The 23,831-nt window shown below is 35.9% G+C and overlaps 1 protein-coding gene across 3 annotated transcripts in view; it reads left to right on the forward strand.

The window, feature by feature from the left end:
• The first annotated feature begins 258 nt into the window (after positions 1-258).
• The window catches only part of vegfc (vascular endothelial growth factor c), a 54,730-nt gene continuing 31,157 nt past the window's right edge, over positions 259-23,831 (forward strand). Inside the window, exons 1-3 of one of the 3 annotated variants that reach the window (XM_056472303.1) lie at positions 259-641; positions 18,453-18,663; positions 18,883-19,070. In XM_056472303.1, coding sequence (XP_056328278.1) covers positions 531-641; positions 18,453-18,663; positions 18,883-19,070 — 510 coding nt within the window. In that variant the 5' untranslated portion in view covers positions 259-530. Of the gene's footprint in view, positions 642-18,449; positions 18,664-18,882; positions 19,071-23,831 lie in introns of all 3 variants that reach the window. The other 2 variants (XM_056472230.1, XM_056472377.1) reach the window with 2 other exon arrangements.

The raw sequence follows: 23,831 nt of genomic DNA on the forward strand, positions 1-23,831 counted from the left end.
GAAATGAACTATTTCTTTAAGCCCTGACCTTTTAACCTTAGCCTGCAAACGATATCTTTGAGGTTGATGATGTGCGCTCGTGCGCGAATTGCTCACAATGAGTTTGACGTGCTGTAGTCACACCTGAGGAAGCGCGCGTGCCGTGATATTCGTCTCTTGATGTCTCGGAATGTGTCTAACCGCGACCAAAGAGGCAGGCTGTGGAAAACTGAGGGGGAGGGAGAGGGATCCAAAGTAACAGCGTGAAATTGCATAAAACATGCCATTGGGCGCCCAGCGCACTTCCACATTGATCACTCTCTGCTCGGAGTGGATGTTCACAGCCGCTTGTGAAGAAGGAAACGGCTCACGGTGCTTTCCATGGACCAGTACCGAAGTGACTTCTTAAAATGTTGGATGTATACATGGGTTTTATTTTAGTTTAAGGAAGGACAGAGTTTTCTAGAAACCTGCCGCTGAAAGCTGAAAAAGAGGAACTTTCAAGAGACTCTGCTCAGACTTCAGAGATTGTTTTTTTTTTTTTTTCTAAAATGCACTTATTTGGATTTTCTGTCTTCTGTCTCGCATTGTTTTATGCAAACCTTGCTTTCGAGTCCAGTCACGACTACTATGAATACGATCAAGATCAAGGAGATGCAATGGTAAGCACCGGCAAGCTCATTTTCAAGTTATTTTATTCACTATATTGGTATATCATTCGAGTCATAATATATTGACTACGATTGACCCCCCTCGGTATGAAGAAACCTAATTAAACAGCCATTCAGCTGTTTACTATCAAACTTCATAGTGCTGCCTTGATTATTGATATATAACATCAACTGTCAACATCACTGGCACTGGTAATTAGACTGTTGTAGTTAATATTAGCTAGACTTTCTGCAGAAACACATGGAAATTGTATAGTTCATTGTGTAATCTGTTAAGCAAGGGCAGAATTTTTTAACCATTTAGGGTATGATGTTACATTCACACCATCATGGTGGTTACCTTTGACCTTACCTATCACTATATGATGGTTACCATTTTATGTCTTTGTGATTTTGTTTTGATTTATTACAGTATATTCAACATCTTTGTTAATATCACCAAGTACTGTAGGTCTGGTATATTTATCATTTGCATATTTTTAACAAATAAAAAAATTTCAGGAGTTAAAAAATGTAACATTTTGATGTAAAAAGAAGATTTTTTTTCTTAATCATTCACGCTCTAGTGGTTTAAAAGAGAAATAATTTGAGTACAATTATATTGCCATAAAAATTGCAAGCAGGTGCCATTGCTTCAGACTTCAAAAGTACATTCTCTCTTTTTATCTGAGCAAGAAAGAACAGAAAGTAAATGTGTTAATATTATCAAATACATAATTATCAATATATTTCCAATTAGTGTAATTATTTCTCCACAGTGACTTGTCTCAACAAGAAATCAGGTGTCTTTGTGCTGCTTTTGGCTCATATACTCACCCATATTATGTTTTAAATGACAGCAATTTAGCAAGATTACTTTGACAAAACATTGTATCTTTTTATCCACAGCAGCAGTAGATAGACACTTTGGAATTTTACTACGTTCAGTGTATAAATGATACCATATGCTACACGTAACAATGTGGACGTCTTGACAAAATCTTGAAAAGCTTGCCATTGGTAATGTGCGACATGGGCCGTACACTAATCACGACTGCCTAAAATTAGACTTTCTTTGTTTTCACTGCACTTTCCCTTAAACTCCGTTGGGTCACTGTGAAATTCAATGGTTATTAAGATTCATTTAGCTGGAATTCACAGAGAGGAGGGAAAGTCAATTGTGAGTGCGACAGCAACAACATAAAAAAGCTGTTGAATTTCTAATCGTTTATTTTCAGGCCACTTGGGGCATATTTGTCTTGAGCTTATGCCATGGAATTGAATAATTGTTCTAGAATTGCACATGTAGCTGAATGTTATATGAATGTATAGAGAAGGTGACTCAATAATTCATTGGGCATCAGTCAGCGTTCGCCTAATATACTGATCTTATTTCTCTCCCTTGGACTTTTCCATCATGGCCATCTGTCATCTGTTTGGCAAAGTTGTCTTGAAATGCATGAGTTATTGTGATCGCAATTATAAATTACGAGGGTTGTACATGTAGAGAGAGAAATTTGTCTACTAAGACTATCTTTCTGAAGTGGTCACCAGGGAAAAGTGGGTGCTTGTCTAGTACACATGAGGTGCTGGGACCCTCTGATTTGTAGTCTTAAACTCAGCTGCAGTCTTGACCTCATTCATTGGGACTGACGTATGGCTTTGTCATATGGCTTAACAGAACCTCCATCATTTTTAACTGGGATGTTGACTGCTTTCGGAATGCATATTTTAATGTTATTAGCTGCTATGTTGCAAGCCTCTTGAGATCCTCATGTTTAAGTAAGCATTATATTTCAGCCTGCAGGGCTGTGTCTTATGTCTAGTGATAAATATCTACTGTATGAATAAGCCACCAATTATAAACCACCTCCAGCTAGAACAAAACCACTGTCCCCCTCTTCCAAACAACACCGGCTGATTTCTGCTTTTTGGCGATAACTAAGGGATCCCCAGTGAAGTCTTTTCTAGAGTCAGTGTGTGGTCATGTGTACTTCCCAGGTAGGGAAGTTAGCACAGGTGGAACAGATTACCCACATCTGTCTCTCTTATCTTCTCCACTCTAATAGCCAATCCACCTGCCAGATCCGCTCATCCTTTAACTTCAGATTGAGCACATCTACCTTTCACCACTTTCACAACTTTAGAGGAGCTTTCACCTGGGGGAAGGGAAAGTGATGACATAAGCAAGAAGACTTCAGGTCCCCTGGGAGGTCAACAGTTCAAGCTATCTTTGAACTATAGGTAACTGCTGAAAATTGGGTGTTTTAATAGATTTTACTTCTAAAAACATTGTGCAGTGCTGTGCATTTTTAAACAACTGCCATGTTTGAAAGGTTTCAAAGTGTGCAATGTGTTCTTGAAAGGATTATTCTGTTGATTGCTCATTTAATGGATAGTTTCTGTTTAGATGTGACTCAAGTGTCAAAGATTGCAGAAAAAAAGATTGGTATTATTATTCAGATTTAAAATATTGATTCAGATATTGATTCTTATGTTTTAATATTAATTAGACTTTAAATCAACATTGGCTCCTTAGAAAAATACAGTATGTGTTCAGTCTACAATTTTGCAAAATGTAAAATATGTTGCAACAGGTATGTTTCATTCCTTGTTTAAGATGACAAATCCACCAGAGGGCATTGTCAACATTTTAGCGAATCTGATGTATCGAGTACGTTATGTGTGCAAAGTTCACACTGCATGCTTTTAAAAATCATTGGGTTGCTGCATGAATATATGGGAAAGCATTGAATTGCTGCTGTGTTGACATTGCATGTTGGATCAGTGAGAGGATACAAACTGCAAGACTTTACTAGAAACAATCGCCGACAACTCTGTCTGGCTCAAATACCATAAGTGATGAGGGAAAAAAATGATGACAGGCTAAACTAGAAATGATGCTCTGCAATAATTTTCCACTTGTGCTCTGATTTGTAGCGAAAGGGCAAAAATAAAAAAAGTGTTTGGTGGAATAAAAATTGCGGATGATGCAGGAAACAAAGATTGTGTATTCTGCAACGAGAGAGAAAATTAGTTGGAGGTCAATAAATAATTTCGTAAGGAACACTGGTTTACCTCTGATTTCAGACATTTATCAGTGATTTCAATAAACCTTTTGACAAGTGGAAATAAGGGCTAAAATTGTGCAGTGTGAGGCATTAGGGTATGTTTTGGTGTACATTTCAGATACACATTCTTCATCTACACGTGAAGGACTTGTCAGATTCGCTAGACCAGTGAACCACTGACCTAAACTCTTGCCTTAATCCAATTAATATCGCAAACCTAAGACCTAAAATTTAACTAAGTTTCGCTTGAGACCTAGACCTAGGTTAAGTTTTAGCTTGATTGTACTCTGCTTTTATATGCTGCTTTTAAAATGAGCTACCGAGCAAACTGGCCATAAGGTTGTCCATTTGGAGATAAAATTGGAAGGCAAACATACCGTACATGATTATACACCATAGACCCTTTTAAATAGTTTTGGGGTATTTATTTGGGGTTTTGCAAAGAACTAAATCAAAATATTCATTTTTTTTCTTGAAAATATGTCCCTGTAAATAAATATCTGTGAAAATAGACAAAAATTTTTGGCTTCATATTGCCCAGTAGAGTTGATTTCATCTAGAAACTACAGCAAAACGTATGTTGAAGTACGTTTTTTTGTGGTTTACAATGAATTTTTACATTTCTAAGTACAAAAAATGTTTCTTGATAGTCTGACAAGTGAACTAGTGCATGTTTAATGTTGTTGCTAATATGTCTAATTGGTTTGACAGATTTTTTATTGATTCCTTTGTAACTGTATCATTGAAAGTATTAAAATCATTTAGTCTGATATTTGATTGATATATTAGTGTGCACTTTAATTCCAGGATCAGACAACATCAGTCCGATTTTGGCAGGGGTGTCCATTAGATGTTGGGTGTCATAGTGATTTTTAAACAATAGGTGCTGGGGCACAATAAATCAAAGTTTTATCATATATAGCATGTCATTGTGGATGGCAGTTAATGCTTGATTTGAGAAAAGGTCCACCAGTTGGTGATATTGGGGCTGTCAGGTGGAATTATGAAATTAACAAAGGGTTCGTGGACCACATGCAACAACACTCACTCTCATGGACAGATAGACTAGCACAGAGATGCTTTTGATTAATATTTACTGTCTGTAATCTGTAGTAAATTTGTAATAACAGTGAACTTACCATTTATTTCTTCTGCTCTGTCTATAAACTGCTTGTGGATCTCAGTCCCCTTTAACAGAGGAATTCAGCTCTGACTGTGGCCCAGCAGTGTGCCTAAAACAGCTGGGGGACTTTTTTGTGGTCTTTTACACTTTTTTCCAGATCCAAGACCACTTTTGCAAATTGTCCCTGCAAGAAGACGCACTGAAGAGTGTGTTAGAGTATAAATTACTCACATTATAGTGTGTGGCCACTCTGGGAGTGTAAACTCCTCAAGTATGAAGACTAGACCCTTGGTGGTAGACTGTAAAGTAGTATTCTCAACTTTTTGTGTCTTATGTACCCCCAGAGTCCCATCTTTAAGCTTTACATACACTTTCATTGACACTAAATCAGAAATGTATTTCTTTTTACTCATTATACAAGGTATAATGTAACATTATCATTAATATTGTAAAACTCACCACCAGTGATTCATTTTAAGCTATAAGAGGAGAGGAACAGATGTAAAAAAAACCTAACCAATTAGCTTATTATTCTTTTGATGAATTGTAATGAAAACTTCAGGTTGTATTCATGAAAAAACTTTTCAAAATGGTAGTTTTATTTTGTTTTATTTTAAAATAATTTATAAAATACATGTAGATTTGACATTTGACAAAACTAAAGTAATTAGCCCTCTTTGAAATGCCACAGAAGCAAGAAATTTTACCCTCCAGTGGATATGAAATCATTTGTACAAATCATAATGAGAAGTCAAGACTTGCAGTGTGGCAAAGACTTAGAGATTAACAAAGATTTAGAAAGTTACAAAGGAAATTGAAATCTTTCTAAGCCCCTAGAATCACTGCTCTGAAGGATAAAATGGGTGTTGTGTACTGACCCGTTAATAAAGTCAGCGTGAAAGAGAAATGAAAAGGTAGTGCACATGTAGGCCTTAATGATCATATTAAAAATGTACAGTGGTATATAACATCGACTGCCCTTTTTAATAGCTTATAAAACCATTCATAAATGCATGTTGTCCTAGAGACCTAGAAGTTTTTTCTAGTTTTTTTATGAAATCAGGGTATCATTGAACTCAATGGATATGCAAGAGAGTAGTGCACTGATTTACAGATAAATCATAGTTTTGTTATACAAAACAAATATGTGTAGTCATTTGCATTTGGTATTGTTTTGTGTGTCACTCTTAATATTGTGAATATGATTTTTTGGTATTCTCCCTGAATTCTGAAATTGCATTCTTTATGCGGAATACAGAAAAACCCATATATTTTAACTCTATGTCTGAGCTGCTCTTTTCTATTCAGTGAAAGGTGGTTATGAGCAGAAATGGCATAACTAGGAAAAGAAATCTCATAGAAAAGAAAGTCAAACTTGTTTGGAATGACATAGCAAATGATGATGGAGTATTCGTTTTTAGCTAAACTAATCTTTTAAGCTTTCTTAAGACTTAAAAAGAGATGTGCAATTCACATGCCAAGACTTATGAATGAATACTTGTAGAGTGGATGCTGCTTGAACCTTACTAATGTCGCTCTTGAAAGTTTCTGTCCAGGCAGGATATTTGCTTCATTTAATGCTTTAGGTATGCCAAAACAAGAACCATGTCTCCCCTGCCCCCACTGTATTGGCATAGTTTTTTTAATGTGCCTACAGGGAGTTTCATTGGGATTTTGTGTAGAGCTCTATTATGATTTGGAGAGCTAAAGAATTGGGTTACAGAACATTAGAACTAATATCCCTGTGGTATTATTGAGTAGTGGGCAACCCTCCAGGCTAATAGCTTTATTGCACCACAGAAACCTTAACCAAGTACGCGTCAGAAGTGCACAGTAATTGCATCCTGACACACGCCCGCCTCAACACGTGAAACGGATCAGATCAAGAAAGCAAGTCTTTCTCAAAAATGAAGAGAGGTTTTTTTGTGACCAATCTGTGGATTATTTTTAAAGTCAGGAGGAAATCAAAATATACCGTTTATTTTCTTAATGCACATTCCTGGTCTTATTGTGCACAAATTATAATTGCATGGTTTTTGAAATATTTTGCAAAAACAAATAGTTTGCCTCCATAATCTAATGAGTGGCTCTGCCCCAGAAACCACTTTTAATTTTGGCTAAGATTCAAAGAAAACTGATATCAGTTCTATCAAAAGTCTTTTTTCAGTTAGTGTTGATGTACTTGACGATAGCACAAAACTTGCAGTGCAACCCAAGGCAAAGTACATTACATTACAGCTGTTTATATTTCAAATGCTCTTAGAAGCAATGTTTATTCAAGTCACCATATTTCTATATCGTTTTATACAATGCAGATTGTGTCCTATAGCCTTATTGAGAAAAAAAATCAGGTTTGACGTTTCATCTGTATGTAACAAGTTAAATTAGTTAAGCACATTGAGTTGCACAAATTTGCTGGTTGATAAATATACTTATTCAGGCATTGTCCTTCCTTATTACCTGCTCTGTGTTGTATCCAATGCTCCTAGCTCATTTTAATGGATCTAGCAGGCTTAAGACTGGAAAAATAATTTCCATGCGGATGATCTGTTCTCAAGAGTGGACGCATATGTGCATGAATGTGTGTACTGATTCCAGCGGTGGTTTAGAATCATATACAAGGCTGTAATATTGCATTCGTGAGCTTCATAATGGAGTCCTCTACCTTAGGGAACATCTCAATTGCTTCAAGAAAACGAGACAGATTAGGATTGTTTGTCTGAAACGTGGAAAGACTGAATGTCAAAAAAGGGTCTCAGTTACTTCTTCAGACTTGTGGCCAGACTTATTCTCCAAGGAATTGGCTCTCCCCTAGGTCAAAGGCTCAAAGCTTGCAGCCAGTTCTAGGGTTTCTAAGAGATCATTAGAGGGTTAATGATATCTCAGATCCTCTTCCTCTTCTCCTGGGTGTCAGTAAATGTAGCCTCAGACATGCCCTCAGCAGTCTTCAACCACATCATTCAAGTTCAGTGAGCTCAATACTATCCGCAAGCCTGTTCTCTGGAGTCCAATACTGGGGATGAAAGGTATGCCTGAAACAGATGCAACATGTGTTCTTGTGCATATGCAGTACTATTAGAGTGTCCATGTTCCACCTGAGTTCAGTGAGCAAGTATGATGCTCTGTGATGATGTCTGTAATGCTCCCCAGTGACTGGATTTGGCTTTTTCCCTTGTGTTGAAAGTAGTGCAATAATAGCTTAGACTTTGTCTCTGATTAATAACCTATTCTACGTGTGCAGAAGCAATCTGGTTAGTCTGGCCATACACTTGAAGATTTCTATGCCAATTTGCACACTACAATAATTGAGGAAGTGGCCTGAAGAAAAAGTGCAAAAAAGATTATGCTTATTTCTGTAATTTCACCTTATGACACCTTATAGCAACACTTGCAGTGCATTTCTAGCAGGATATATTGATCTCTGATGGTGTAGTTTTAAACTGAAGTGCTTAAAATTGGCCACTTTTAAGAGCCCCTCGGAATGAAGGATTTCAAAGGGTACAACTGATGGACACTTCAGGCCCCCACGATTCTTTGCGCAGGGAAGTTGTCCCTATGCTCTAATCCTTTCTAAGCTGTCATTCCAAAGGGTAAACCCTTTGAATGTATTAGGGCATAGGGGTAAACCCTTCCGAATGAAAAGTGCTGAAAATAGCCAATGAGAGCAAGCAAGTTTACTAACTACAGCTGCGTTCACACTATGCGTGACTCACAGTGGCAAAGCGACAAGGGACCATTCATTTCAAAGGAGAGCGAGTAACCATTGGTGGCCAGGTGGGCGTGTCAGACGACACAACAAAGTTGAGAATCTTCATGCAAATGAAGAGCAACTTTGAATGACAGCCAACACGAGCATCAGTAGAACTCACGTGATCCTCTCTCAGCTCCTGCAGAGGCTGGTTGTATTTTCCATGCTGTAGGAATACACAGACCTGCGTTTGCAGGAGATAAATAGCCGCAGTGACAGAACAAACTTTTGTCTTGATCATCTTTGTAATTATGCATTTTATGTACTGATTCCATTTATATTTAGTGTTCTCTGAACAATGTTTACTTTCAGCGGCACGTAAATTCATTCGCTCTCTGTGAATAACATCATAAATGTTACCTAAGCAACCCCATGGTGGGCACGCCCACTATTGACTTCAGTCGCCACTCAGAGGGACAGGCAGCTAAAAAGTCTCTGCTAGTGTGAATGAGGCATAAATGTTGCATAACCTAGTTTGTTCACCATATTAATATTTTTCATATTATATATATTTTTGAGATATGATGAGGTGTGGGCAGCACGGTGGCACAGTGGGTAGCACAATCACCTCCCAGCTAGAAGGTTGCTGGTTCGAGCTCCGGCTGGGTCAATTGGCATTTCTGTATGGTGTTTCCTCATGGTGCTCCGGTTTCCCCCACAGTCCAAACACATGCGGTTCAGGTGCATTGAATAAACTAAATTTCCCATAGTGTATGTGAGTGTGTGTGCTAGAGTGTGTGGATATTTCCCTGTGTTGGGTTGCGGCTGAAAGGGCATCCGCTGTGTAAAATATACACTGGATAAGTTGGTGGTTCATTCAGCTGTGGCGGCCCCTGATTAATAAAGGAACTAAGCCGAAAAGAAAATGAATGAATGAATAAATGATGAGGTGTGTCCCAATTGTGTACACAAAATTCCACACAAAAGTGCACTTTAAAAACCTGGATGCTACACTATTTAAAAATGTTGGTCAGTACATACACAATTGTCGCAATCTTTATGAGGTGGCAGAGCTTTTAGACTTTTTAATTAAGAATTACCTTATGAAGTTCATATACTAGACAGCTGCATAGTTCAAAAGTACATAGTGCACAGTGAATCATTTGGGACCAAGTTGTTGTGTCTGGAACTGCCAGTGGGAAATATTTACCACAGACAGCAGATGCAACCTGCCCTTGTTCCTTGTTGTCAATCCCAGTTGTAAGAGCAACAAATAATAACTTGTATAGTTAATCATTTGGAAAAGTTGCAGAATGTAAAACTGGAGGTGAACTGCATCCCAATCATCACAAATACTGCAGAAGACCTATTGGAACCTGCATGGACCCAAGACTCACTGAAATCAGTCAAGTTTGGTGAAGGAAAACTCATGATTTGCAGTTACATTCAGTGTAAAGGCATGCGAGAGATCTGCAGAGTGGATGGCAACACCAACAGCTTGAGATTTCAAGACATTTGTGCTGCCCATTAGATTACAAACCACAGGACAGGACAAATTCTTCAGAAGGATTGGGCTCCTCATACTTCAGCCTCCACATCAAAGTTCCTGAAAACAAAGAAGGTCAAGGTGCCCCAGGATTGGCCAACCCAGTCATCAGACATGAACATTACCGAGCATGTCTGGGGTAAGATGAAGGAGGACGCATTGAAGATGAATCCAAAGAATCTTGAACCCTGGTAGTCCTGCTAGAACACTTTCTTTGCCATTCCAGCTGACTTTATTAATAAGTTATTTGAGTCATTGCAGAGATGTATGGATGCAGTCATCCAAGCTCATGGTAGTCATACACAATATTAATTATTTTTCCACTGCACCATGACTTTATATTCTATACTGTACATTATTTCTGTTAAGTGACAAGACTTGTCTAAGCCATCTTATTTAATTAAAAATCAAGGCATGGTCATATTTTATTTAGGTAAAATAAGCATAATCTAGAGGCCTTTGCCTTTCATATAAGTCACTTCTGATACCAAGTGATCAACTAAAAGTCGAGTTATTATTTGTTGCTCTTACAACTGGGATCGACAACAAGACTTGTCAGGCAGTGTGTAACAGTGTACAATTGGTTGTTTGTTCACGCATTATGTTTCAATGGTCATGCATCTTGACTGGTAACATAGATTGCATGGCATTTGAATAATGTGCACACAACTCTGTTATTAATTTTACACAAGCTAGAGGGTTCTTATTGTTAAAAAATAACAGCCCATTTAGTTGTTTTTTAAGAAGGAAACTCTCAGCAGATGTGAGGTCTTGTGGTTGGCTGAATTGTCAAGAAATCAAATTTTAACATTTTAAACTGCCTGTGGATTTCAGCAGTATTTTTATGTAGTTTGTACCAGTTTTAAACCAGTCTTAGGCCTTGAGCATTATGATTATAATTGTTGGTTATTTCTTAATTACAATTTTCCAGTATAGATATTTAATAATAGATATTTAGAAGACATTAAAAAGAATCAATAATTAATTTTGTAAGTGACCGGTTAGATATGATGTAAAAGTTTCTGCAGTAAATGAGATAACCAAAATCATTCAATTATATTGTCGATTTTATCACATTTTAAACAATATTTTTTTTTAGAAACGCATCAAACAGTTCTTTGTCATGTAACCAATAGTGATCTGTTTGTGTATTTATGAGGTATATGAAAATGTGAACTTACAAATCATGAATTTATGAAGCCTGACGTTTTGATTAGGCTGTAGCGTAGGAGTCTGGGGTGACTGTAATGGAAATGAAACTGTATAAACCTGGCATAAATATGAGGCATTTTGACTCAGACTAAAGGAATTCATTCAGTGAGGGTGCCTTCCAGAAACCTCATCCAAAATAGCTCCGGATGCTGGTATCAGCTAAAGGGATAAACGCTAACCTCATTGCCAAAAAAGGATCTAGTTGTTTTTGTCATTGTGTCAGTTTTGTGGTTTGCTTCAGGAAACACTAATCTGTCGAGAGACAGTGTGTTGCTTCGGGGTGTCTAATGATACACATTTTATAATTGGCACCGAATTGTTGACTCAAGTTTGAACTTTAAAATAATGCCAGTCATGATGCAGTCATAGTCATTATTGGGATCCTTTGCGTGCATGGCATCAAATTTTGTTTTTGTCACAGTGGACATGGCATTCGGTCCTAAGTGTTAATCCCAGATGCTTTCTATTGTGATTCATTCAATGAGACATACTTTCATACATTAGAAAGGAAGTGTTTGTTTTTATTGGTTAACAGCACAATTCTGCTCATGTCTGGCCACTGGTGTTGTATGCATCTATCATCAGGTCTATCATCATTTCATGAATCACTGTTCTTTAGGGCCAAATGCAATCTTGTATTGAGGCCATTCACTCTTCAACTTGATTAATTGGCTGTACTCTTTACTTTCTTTCCATTAAAAACTTGGACACAATGTGTATTTAATCTTCATATGAAATTAGATATGCATTCATTTAAAGAGTCAGTTCACGTAAAAAACTAAAACTTGCTATTGCTTTACTTACTCAGGCCATTCAAGGTGATTTTTTTCCTTTAATATTACGTGTAAAATGATTTTTACTTAATTGGGAATTCAAAAAATTCATTATATTAGTTCCTGATAAACTGGCATCAAATATCAAAAAGAAAAAATTAATTTGCTGTGGTAGGAGAAGCCACATTGGGGCACAATCCCAATTCTATTTTTGTACCCCTACCCCTTCCCCTTCCCTTGGCCCTTACAACCGAGGGTTAAGGGGAAGGGCTTCTAAATTTACCCCTAAGAATTGGGACAGCACTACAGCACCTGCACACATCATCATATGTCATCACGATCTCTTGCTTCATGTGAGATCTGTCAATCGCGACTGCTGTGGTTATTCCAGTTGTGTTGTTTTTTGGTGTTCATCTACAGGAAATCACTGAAGGCATATATCATGTTATCATGACGATATAATGTGGCAGTAAGATTGTAACTGTACTGTGCATTTACACAGTGGCCATATTCATCTATGTAAATCTACAGGCTGCTGTACAGGAGTTATTAATAGGGATTATAGATTGCGAAATTTAGCTGTTTTTTTTTTTGCGTTTTTTTTAAAAAGCATGACGAAAAAACATGAACGCGATTATGAATATATTAGAACATATGTTTGTTTGTCATAAAAATTCATAGTAATGACAAAATAAATACTAATTTGTGGATCTCCTTACTTCCGGGCTCGGCAAAACTGCCGTTGTGGCTGGAGTATTCTGGGTAATTTTCTTACCCCTTAGTTTTGAGTGTGGTCCTGAAAAAAACCCTTTCCCTTAGCCCTACGCCTTCAAGCTAAAGAAAATTGGGACACTCCTACCCCTTGGTGTGCATGCGCTAAACGAGGGGTAGGGTTAAGGGGAAGGGCTAAGGGTTAGAATTGGGATTGGGCCTGGGTCTTTATTATTCTAATGAATTACTTGAGCCTCAGAAGACAAAGTGTGGTGGCTTTTGGAGGCTGCTTTTTGGGAGTTTTTTTTTTTTTTTTTGAGAAACTCAACAGTTCTGGGTGGTAATAATACTGAACCACTTTGATTTTAGTATGACCAAAAGAACATTTCTGATGTTATGAAATATAGTAGATCCACTGGTCCATCAATGCAATCACACCGCATCGTTGTCTTTTGATCTGTTAAAACAAAAATTACATGACTTTTTTGATGTGCATGCTGGAATTTTATCAGCAAATAGTGTCCATAAGATTCTGATGGTATGATAACCTTGGATTAAAAACATCACGGTTTCACGCTATTGTGATTACTGCTCTTAAACATGTTCTTTTTAAATATCTGGGTTAAAAAAACAAACCCCCTTGAACACAACACATCTTATTTTGAGAAACATTAAAAGTATTTTGGAATAGTAAACATGTGAGGTTAAATTAGTTTCAAAAACACTGATTTCTTTACAATTTAAAACAACATGTTTGGATTTCTTTTCTGCTGGAGATACTGTTGTCCTAAAATAACAAACAAACTAAAATACATTTTGGCAGTTTTTAAAACCTTGACTTTTCCAAACCGCAGTAAACCTTGAAAATGGTTATCGTTCCATGCCAAGTATACAGGTGAAACAAATTTGGAATCACTTTACTTTGATGATTTATTTTGATCAACAAAATGTTTTAACGGGGCCCTCAATATAAAATGATACCACAAAATTAATAGCCGTGGCTTCTGATAACAATTGATGAAAACTGATCTATGAAAGAAATTTTACAACAAATTACCTTGAATCCACTGCCTCAATAAATGGTCCTCATTGTATTCTTAACAGTTTTGAAACTTTCTGATGCATATTAACATATATCAAATAAGAATCTGTAAAGTGAGTTTTATATTGGTTGCATATGGTGGCCCAGTATTGCACAATGCAATGAATTTAAAAAAGCAAACATAAGCATACAACACAACAACATAAGCTCACAAATACTCAACACCATAACATTAAAAAGTTTACAACAAAGTAACATTAAAAAGCAAACATAAAGTCCCAACACAAAACTTTTAGACAGAATGCACATATCTATAATGAGGCTTTTGATGAATGTTTATGTTCATTTAAAACATAATTACCTATGTTTAAAATAAAACCAATATGGATATCTTAATATCTTTTCTAATAACCTTTATCCTAATATCTTCTCTCTCCTTTTTAGATCACATGTATTGAAGATGCTTTGGTAACAGCATCTCTTTGAAACACTTCTGATAGTCACGTAAAATATGGGACTAGTACCAGAAAATATTGACACTGAAAAACGGAATGCATATTAAACATATTAAGATCAATCACTTGCTGAATTGTGAGAATTTCTTGTGCTGTCGGTCTCAAAGTTATTAGCATTTCACTGGCCCCTAGTGGATGGGAGCAATTCCATTGTATTGTGGCTTAGGTTTTTTTTTAATGCTACGAGGTTATTTGCTTTTTAGTGTTATTGATTATGTTGTTGTGTTGTGATCTTATTTCCCTGTGTTGTGAACTTATGTTGTAGTGCTGTGAGTCTATGTTTGCTTTCTTAAATTTTGCTGCATTGTGCACTATTGGGCCACCGTAGTTGCAGCATTTAGAAAAAGCATTGAACAGTGCAACAGAAGGAATTTATAAACAAACAGCATCAGCTCACGTGCGCCCACACATATATCATTATGCAACAGGGATCTTGCACTCCAGACTGTCGTGAACACACTCAAACTGACTGGCTGTTTTTCTTTGTGCTATAATACCTCAATCTATTATCAGGAGCTATTAGTATTGATTTGGGATTGCATTTTATTAAAATCAGATCACAGTTTTAGTTAAAAGTCTTCTTTAATTTCCTAATGAAGTAAAATAAAAATCACTGACATCTTTGGTTGCCTGATAGTGAGTAAATTACCAGCAAATTTTCATGTCTAGGCAAAATATCACTTAATAATTTTCCAAGTTACTGTATATTACAAAAGTAAAACAATAAATGGCATTTCTGGGTCAGACTTCATGGTTCCCATTTCATTCTTTCACATCAGTCTCTTTTTTTAGTTGCAACTGAATCATAAAAATAGGGCATTGTATCTGTGTTTTTACAATTACCAAACCTGAAGTTTGGGACTGACTCACGTGTGAATGTGTCTGTATGCTGCGCACCACACATCATTTTCTCAGTCTCCATTGTTTCTGGTAGGAAACAGACTAGTGTGTTATCTCAGGAATCACTGTAAACAAAGGCATGGAAGAGGCCACATACAATAGTCTTGTTCATGCTCTTTTTGTGGTATTTAAGTTTCCTGAATAAACAGAAGGGAGTCAAAGCAGGGAGAAGCGGCCATTTCCTACAAGGATTATATTTTTCCTTTTTCCACGACTATAGAGCCATTTTCCTCATCGTGCGGTACAGCTAAATGTTTGCAGGTAACCATGTGGGAATCTTGTTCAGCTACTATGTCACAGGTTTAATGATAACATTCAGAACTATGCAGATTGAGACTCATACTTCACATAAATAGTTACATTATCATTGTTGAGGGTGGGATACTGGAATAGCGAAGTGTCCACTTCATGAAAAAATGGCCTTCAAGTTTAAACTTTGAAAGAATGGTGCAGAGTGTATTTTTAAGGCTTAAATGTGTTTATGGGGTGCAAAACAATGTGTGGTTGTGTTTCATTTGTAAAAAAATCAAGCAATTTTTTCACATATCTTCCTTTAATTTTATACTGCAGCTCAGTTAACATGAAAACTTCCGAAGACCCGCCCTCAATGGGCTCTGATTGGTCAGCTAACATAATGTGTGGTTCGCAGAATAACTCCACATCACGCCTCTACTTGCATGTGCTTTGCCTTTGCGTACATCCTTGCTGAAACATTCAGTTAGCGGTAGAAACTATGAATGTAATAGATTAATTGTAACAAAAATACTTACAGGTTGTGGCTCACAATCCACAGCTTTTTCCATTATCGTTGGAGCTGCTCGTTCTTTGAGGAGAGGTTTTTGGCCGAATCTAGCACTGAACTGGGAGAAATTCTGGAAGCATTCATCAAATGCTGGGGAGCTACCTTTTTTATAATTCTCTGGAACAAAATTAAAAAATAAATTGTAAGCACTTCTCTTTTTGTGTCGTGTCCTTTGGAAGCCTAAATAGTGAAACAGAACAAGCTCAGCGAAAATAGCATCATTTGGATGGGATTTTAGCTTTCTCTGCTGTAATATTACAGCGCCTCTGTGGCCACGCCCCTTCTCTGCACATTTTCTATGCACATAACCTGAAGGTTTTATGACATCATTAACCCAGCTGTATTTTTTGTGGTCCTCAAACTTCGTTCGCTGTAGGCTTTGCTAAGCTAACTCTGTAAAAGCCAATGTCTCACTTTGCATTGAGCTTTGAGTGTCTTACGTTCAAAAATTTTGTTTATGTTCACACAGCTACATTACACAAAAACTAAAATTTAAAATATGAAATCGTAGTGGACCACCACTTTTGAAGAAAAAGAAGGCTGTTTGTTCAAAGGATCTCCTTTGAAAATGAGAGTAACTTGGTTATTTGCCTAATGAGATTTTGACCATAAAAAGGCATGTTTAATCATGTCAAATGTGATACAGACTGAGGAATCACCAAACACTGGCCTCCTTAAAGAGGAAGCAAGAGGCCTAAGTTGTATTATTATCACTTTTTAACACCTCCGCAAGTGGGAGGAGGGTGTGTTTTTTTATCAACAGCTATGATCAGCTATGTGGGTAAACTGGGCATAATTCCTGGAATTTCCCAGACAACAGTATCTTTTTTTCCATCAGGGACTTTAGGCTGTTTTCAGATGCTATAGGTGTTTCTTGCAAACCTTTTTTTCTTCTGTGGATGGCGGGAAGGTCAAGACTTGGGGGGGTTTGATTAAGACAGACATGGCTCCATCTTTACAGGCAACTCTGGGTCACATCCATCAGTTTACTGAGTAAGCAATATGTCAACTGACTTGGTCACAAGAGACCATTGAGGTCAGACAGTTACTTCACGTAAGCCTTGATTTGCATGGGTGAGTTTCTCATGTTTTGACTTGGGAAGCTGTTAGCTGTATCTGCTGATTGATTAAAAAAATGTGATGAGTAAACATTTTTGTAATCTCTGCATGATTAAAGACAACATGCTGCAGTTTAATGAATATCTGTAGCTTTTAATTAAGATTTTAGCTGTATGATTTACTGTGGTTATGTAAACTTAAGGTGAAAACTGTTTTACTTAATTGATGCTAATAATATGAACATGACAAATCAATATAAGATGTTTTCTTAGCCTTTCTTGGATATGTCTAATATGGCATGCTTAACTAATGGGAAGTCAATATGCTGGAATATCCAAGCACATAAGTGTATTTCTACTTTTGATTGTGTCAGTAACAGGATAGTCACCATTTCCTCTTTGACATCATAGAATATATTTTGTGTCCATACTTTTATCCATACAATGAAGATTTTAAACCAGGTCTCTTTGTATTCTTGTATCATGTATCACAAATCTACTTATTTTGTGAAACAGTTATGTCATCACCCTATGTGTCAAGTCAAATACCGCTATCTCAACGCAACAGGAACAACCACTACCAATGTGGACTACTCGCACTTAATGTTTACGAGAATGCCCTGTCATCAGCTCTGCTTTTAGTGAATCTCTGTGGCAGAATTACAGCAACACATACTGGTCTGGCATGTCTACTGCATTGTTTTGAGTTGTTTTAGCGGTTTTGTGTATACGCAGATATATCCTAAGACAATACAGTGCTTACAGATTTTTTTAGTACAACAAAAAATACATTGTTTTGAGTAATTTTAGTGGTGTCGTGTACATGGATATTTCTTGAGACCATGCAGTGCTTGCTGATTTTTTTTTGTATGAGAAAAAAAAAAAGATTAAATAATGAAACTCTGGCTTTGTGCATATATAGTGAAAGTTAACATAGATTTAGAGTGAATATTGCTGTTTTTAATTAAATCACTTAAATGTAAAAAGAAAGAAGTCAATGGAGGCCTTATTTAAGCCTTTGAACAGCAAAAGGTCACAAAGGAATGCATATTTTATTTTTAATAATAGTGTAACTTCTCTCCCTAAACTAATGCGGTGCCGTATATGACTTTCAATGCCATTTTGTTTGTGTAACCAGACAGTTTTTTTAAAAAAAAACTTGTTTTGTAATGATGCAAGGGTGAGTAAATGATTATGTAAACTATCCCTTTAAAGAGGAGTCATTTATTTGTGACCCCTGTGGTGGGTATGTGTTCTTCAAGTTCAACACTCATTAATTGTATATTTTTCTTATTTTGACCGAGCTGTGTCAATGTCAGTATGGAGCACATGCTTGCAGAATTCTGAGACTGCTTTTATCCTGCTTGTCTGTGTCTCAGCAGGAGCATTCAGAGCCAGACCTGGTGGAGCAGTTGCGTTCAGCCGGGAGTGTGGATGAACTTATGAGGATAGTTTACCCTACCTACAGGATCATGCTGAAGTGTCGTTCCAAGATGGGATCGCGCCTACCTCGCAGAGAACCAAGCTCCACAGAAACAAGGTCGGAGGAGGCCTCCTTTGCGGCTGCTTTCATCAATCTTGAACTTTTGAAAAGTGAGTGACTATTAATTTAGAACCGCCAAAGACTGTGTTGGCAGTATTTTCTGTCATTATTGTCTGACAGCCAAGAGATTTTGATGCTTGACAATACCCAAAAAAGGATCTTTAGAATGCCAAGAATGTGTCAGATTATGAACATAGTATGTAAACCATTTCACTGGTGGCCTTTTTTTTAATGTTTCTCTTCTTCCTGTCTCGCTGCACTTCCTCCAGGTATTGAGATAGAGTGGAGAAAGACGCTGTGCATGCCACGCCAAGTTTGTTTAGATGTGGGGAAAGAGTTTGGGGCTACAAACACCTTCTATAAACCACCCTGCGTGTCTGTCTACAGATGTGGGGGCTGCTGTAACAGTGAGGAGCTTCAGTGCAGGAACATCAGCACTTCATACATCAGCAAGACGGTGAGTCAAAGTCATTCATGTATCTGCTTCCCAAATCTGAAGGGCAATGTTATGAGGAATATTGATCTTAATATTGACTTTTTTATTTTTTAGAAAATGCAATAAACTCAAAATTCCTTATGAATTATATGAATTCTTTTAATTCAAAACGTTTATTTGAATAATTATTCAATACAATGCATTTTTTTTGTAATTATATATAAGAATCCTATATCATGTAAATAAAAGACTATCAATCATTTATCATCATTTGCAGAAGATACTCTTAAAAAAATATTATTAAAATAGAAAATAGAAAAATATATAGATGTCTAAAAAGTTTGTTTAAAAATCTGTTATGCTGATTGAGTCTGAAACATCACCTATTGAAATGTACAGTATACATTTTAAACTTCTTTTTTTGTTATTTGAAACATTAAAATAGACTCTTGCATTTAAAATACCTAATAGTTCATTAGATTTGGATGGTATATTTGTAATAATTGTTAGTAATGCATATATGGGACATTCTACCAGAAACGTACATTATCTGTCCCTGAAATCTAAACATAAATACAGTGAATAAAAACTATTTCATGACAAAAAAATTCTAAAAATGGACTAATGGTTGATTTCTGGGAGTTGTTCTGTAAAGGAATATGTCGTTCTTTTGGTTCTCAGATTTTATTTTCTTTACAAATTTACAAACCCTGTCATTGTCCTTGTCCTCAGTCAAATTGAACCTAGAGCTTTTATAGTTTTGTTATTCTAAAAACTGTTATTTAAAAAAATAAACAAGTTTTCGAAGTAGCAAGTTTGTTATCATTCACATCAGTTGATTTAAAACATGAAATTATAAATAGATTCCACAAATAAATACTATTTTAATTGTACCATTTTCAATTGTCCCCATATTTCTGTCATTTGCATTAAAATCTAAGATAAAATGCGTTCAATACACTTTTTTTATTATGCAAGAAAGAACATTTACAAAGATTCAATATGAACAAAGAGATAAAAAGGGTTACATAAAATTAATTCAAATTAATTACATAAATAAAATAAAATTCAAATAAAATTTAAGTTTAAATGATTTACACAAAGAAAGAGTTTTACATGCAATATAATTGTTAGAGTCTTTAAAAGAGTTCACATATAAATCAAAGTCCTTTCTGAAAATTAAAGGGTGGTTCTTTGAAAATTTACATTTTTGGATGTAAAATTTTGCCCAAAAAAAAGCAATAAATTAATAATAAATTTACAATGAGAAGGAGTAACCAAGGAATGAGTAACCAAAGAATAACATTTTTGGGGAAATACAAAAGTTTGGATATAAGAATTTAAGGCTATGACTTTGATGAAGTGACATCATTTGATGGAGGGGAAGCTGACAGTGATCAAGGATGCGTTTTATCATTGAATTGTATGATTTTATGCTTGCTTTTGTATGATTTTTTTGAGAAAGTGAAGCTTAAAGGTCAGGCCCAGTCATATTTCTTATAAGTGAAAATGTACGTTTCTGGTAAAATGTCCCTTATAATACTTTTTATATAGATATTCTTAATTTTACAGAATTTTGATGTAGTAGAATAGAAGAAAAGGAAAAAGAAATAACACACACACACAAACACACACACACACACACACACACACGCACATGCACACACACACACACACACACACACACACACACACACACACACACACACACACACGCACCTACACACGCACACACGCACGCACGCACACACGCACATATGTATGTATGTATGTGTATAAGCAATAAATATATAATAAGCAATGAATATATTCATATATACATATACATATAAATACATACATGGGGTTCATCATGTCTGTATTTGTTTTTTCCTGAATTGCATCAAAAGACATACATATTTATTTGCTTTGGTGGATACCATTAAATAACATCTAATTAAATCTAGTTCTTTCTCCATGTAGTAAACTTGAACAATTTTCGATGATTATATTCATTGCTTATTTGAGTAAAAGTGTCTGCTTTTGTTTTAAAGCCTACTCTCCTGTGTGGAGATGATCTGTAAAGCTTTGATTTACAGAGATGTGGATGAGGCAGGGGTTTGGTTGGGAGGTCATGGCTGTGAATTATTTGCTAGTAGGCCACCTTTAATTGCCCACTTATTTTGGGTGGGCTGACCTTAGCAGGCAATGGGTTCTCCTCTTGTGATTTAAACCATGACGCCCTCCCACCAGTTGAGCAGCCCGTGCAGGTCAAGGTCTCCATGTCCACGCTACTGCGCCAGAGACGCTGCACTCCCATTCTGGGCACAAAGCCTGAACAACAGATGCAATGTGAAGATATTTCAAAATATTTTAGTAAGATTTGAATTATGAAATTACAAGCTCCAGGATTCATTGACGAAACGACTGGGTCAAGAGTAAAACATGTATCAGATGGTTGCATTTTATATCAATGGTATTAGGATTAATAAGATATTTACCTTTAGCATAAATGTAAAATAATTACAAAATAGACCATTCAAAACCTTAAAATACCTAAGAGATTGAAATATCAAGATGTGGACCTTTAAATTATTAGTAAAATTTGTATTTTATGGTTGCATTTTTAATTAATAATATTAGGATTAACAAGATATTTACATTTAGCACAATGTGATATGAATAAAATATTGATGTTGACCTTAAAATGCCTAAAAGAGTGAAATATCAAGTGTATGAAGAGACATTAACAACATTGTCAATCTCAGAGAGAGAAAGAGAGAGAGAGAGAGAGAGAGAGAGGGGGGGGGATTAAATGGACATCCAGTTTTATCTGACCCATGTCTCACCTGCATCTACTTATGTAAAACGTTAATACTGCAATAAAGGGATTTTTTTTTCTTCTTTTCCATCAAGACTGGTTGACTGACACATTTATAGAGTGAGCATGTGAAGCTTTTGGGATCACTTGTCTTGGTAAAAGCAGTTCTGTAAACATCAAAGAGAAAGAGTATTTCCTATGCTTTTGGCTGGATTTCATTATATCAATTCAGCATACTGTGTGCTGTTGAAAGCTAAGTTGTTAATCCTCCCATTATTCTTGTTTAAAATGTTGTTTAAGTTTTTTTTTGTCTTCATTTTCTCACTCTCATTGCATATCTTTTGAGCCTTCACTCATCTTTGGAACATAAATAAATGTATTTTTTTTAAATAAAGATTTCTGTTTCTCTACAGAAAGTATGATGCTTTAAATCATAAAAAAATCAAGTCATTTAAGTCTTTTGAAAATATATGATTGCCTTATAGTGTACAATAAACAGATTTAATTGTAATGCTTATTCACTTATTCAAAAAGCCAGAAGCTAGAACCATTTACAGCCAAGAACAAACCCCGTGGCTACTGCATGACACACAAGAATAAAGCTCCTTCTTTCTCTGACATTAAGAAAACATATTTTCAGATTTCAATTGTTATTTATTTTTTATTTTACTTTATTTTTATTTTATTTTACTTTTCGGTGACTAGAGTAGGAACAGACATCTCTCAGCTTTTATTAAAAACATCTTCATTTATGTTCAGAAGATGGACATGTCTTATGGATTTGGACAAACATGGTGAGATTTGGTAGTTATCTAACACCACAGTGGTGACTCTAAAATTGTTCTTGCAGTTTTGATTAATTCCTGTCTTAAATAGTACATTTTCTCAATACTGTATTTTAATTTTGTAGCAAATATATTTAGATGTATGTGCAGATGAATAGTAGCTGCGTGACACTTACATGTATGTATATAACGCAGAAAAATCCAGAAACTGACTGAGAGGAAACTGTCAAGTATTGTGGAATCGAGATGACTGCTACATCCCATAATTGGCTTACTCATCAGACATAACAAATGTATGTTTGGCTCGCTTTGGTTCATGAATTACCCAGGTTTCTTTTGCAACCATTATTCATCCCAAAAAGACTGCACTGAGTAGAACAGTAAATATAAGAGTTTGATGAGTAGACTAGACCATAAGAGACAAACAGTGAAATTTATGTCATCTATGATTCAGTCTTTTGTTTTTCCAGGTCTGCATGACTTTCTTTCCACATTCATTTCTGTGCCGTAACAGTTGTCAACTAAAGCCTCCAAAAAGAAATAAACTATAAAAGTATTCTAAAAGTTTAAAGTTTATGAGTGAATGTAAATCTTTTTCTCATTCAAAGCTCAGAATTATGGTGTATTTTTTATTTATTTTTTATTTTTTTCAAAGTTTGAACAACCAATGTCAAATTCCTAGGCATACTTGTTCTTTGAAAGGCTTTCCTAATGTTTTTTAATTGACAGCCAGGAAAAAAGCTAAAAATAATAATAAAACACCAGAATGAGCTTTATTTTAGCTATACATATTCTAATTACCACTACTTCTAATTGCACATTCAACATAAATTCTTAGGAATGTTTCCTTATAGCTGGAGGAAGTTGTGATTTATTGGTGTAACAGTATTTGCCTGCTCTGCAAATTATCTAGCACAAGTTCCCCATTACCCATTTCCCCTCACCAGTCTGTGTGATCATACTGTAGTTGTGGTTGTCTGAACACTCAGAGATTTCAGAGAAACTCTGTGCAATCGCTGTTGCACAACTCATTTAAACATAAATCCATTCAATAATCTCAATTCAGATATAATTGACTGCCCACATTTCATTCTGACACCCAGCACACTCCTTAAAGATTAAGTAACCTTTCCTACGATTTCACATTTACGTCAGAGAGTCTGCATTAGTCTGATTTCACAAAAAAAAAATGACCTT

Source organism: Danio aesculapii, chromosome 1 (assembly GCF_903798145.1).
Source record: "Danio aesculapii chromosome 1, fDanAes4.1, whole genome shotgun sequence".
In the NCBI taxonomy this organism is placed as follows: domain Eukaryota; kingdom Metazoa; phylum Chordata; class Actinopteri; order Cypriniformes; family Danionidae; genus Danio; species Danio aesculapii.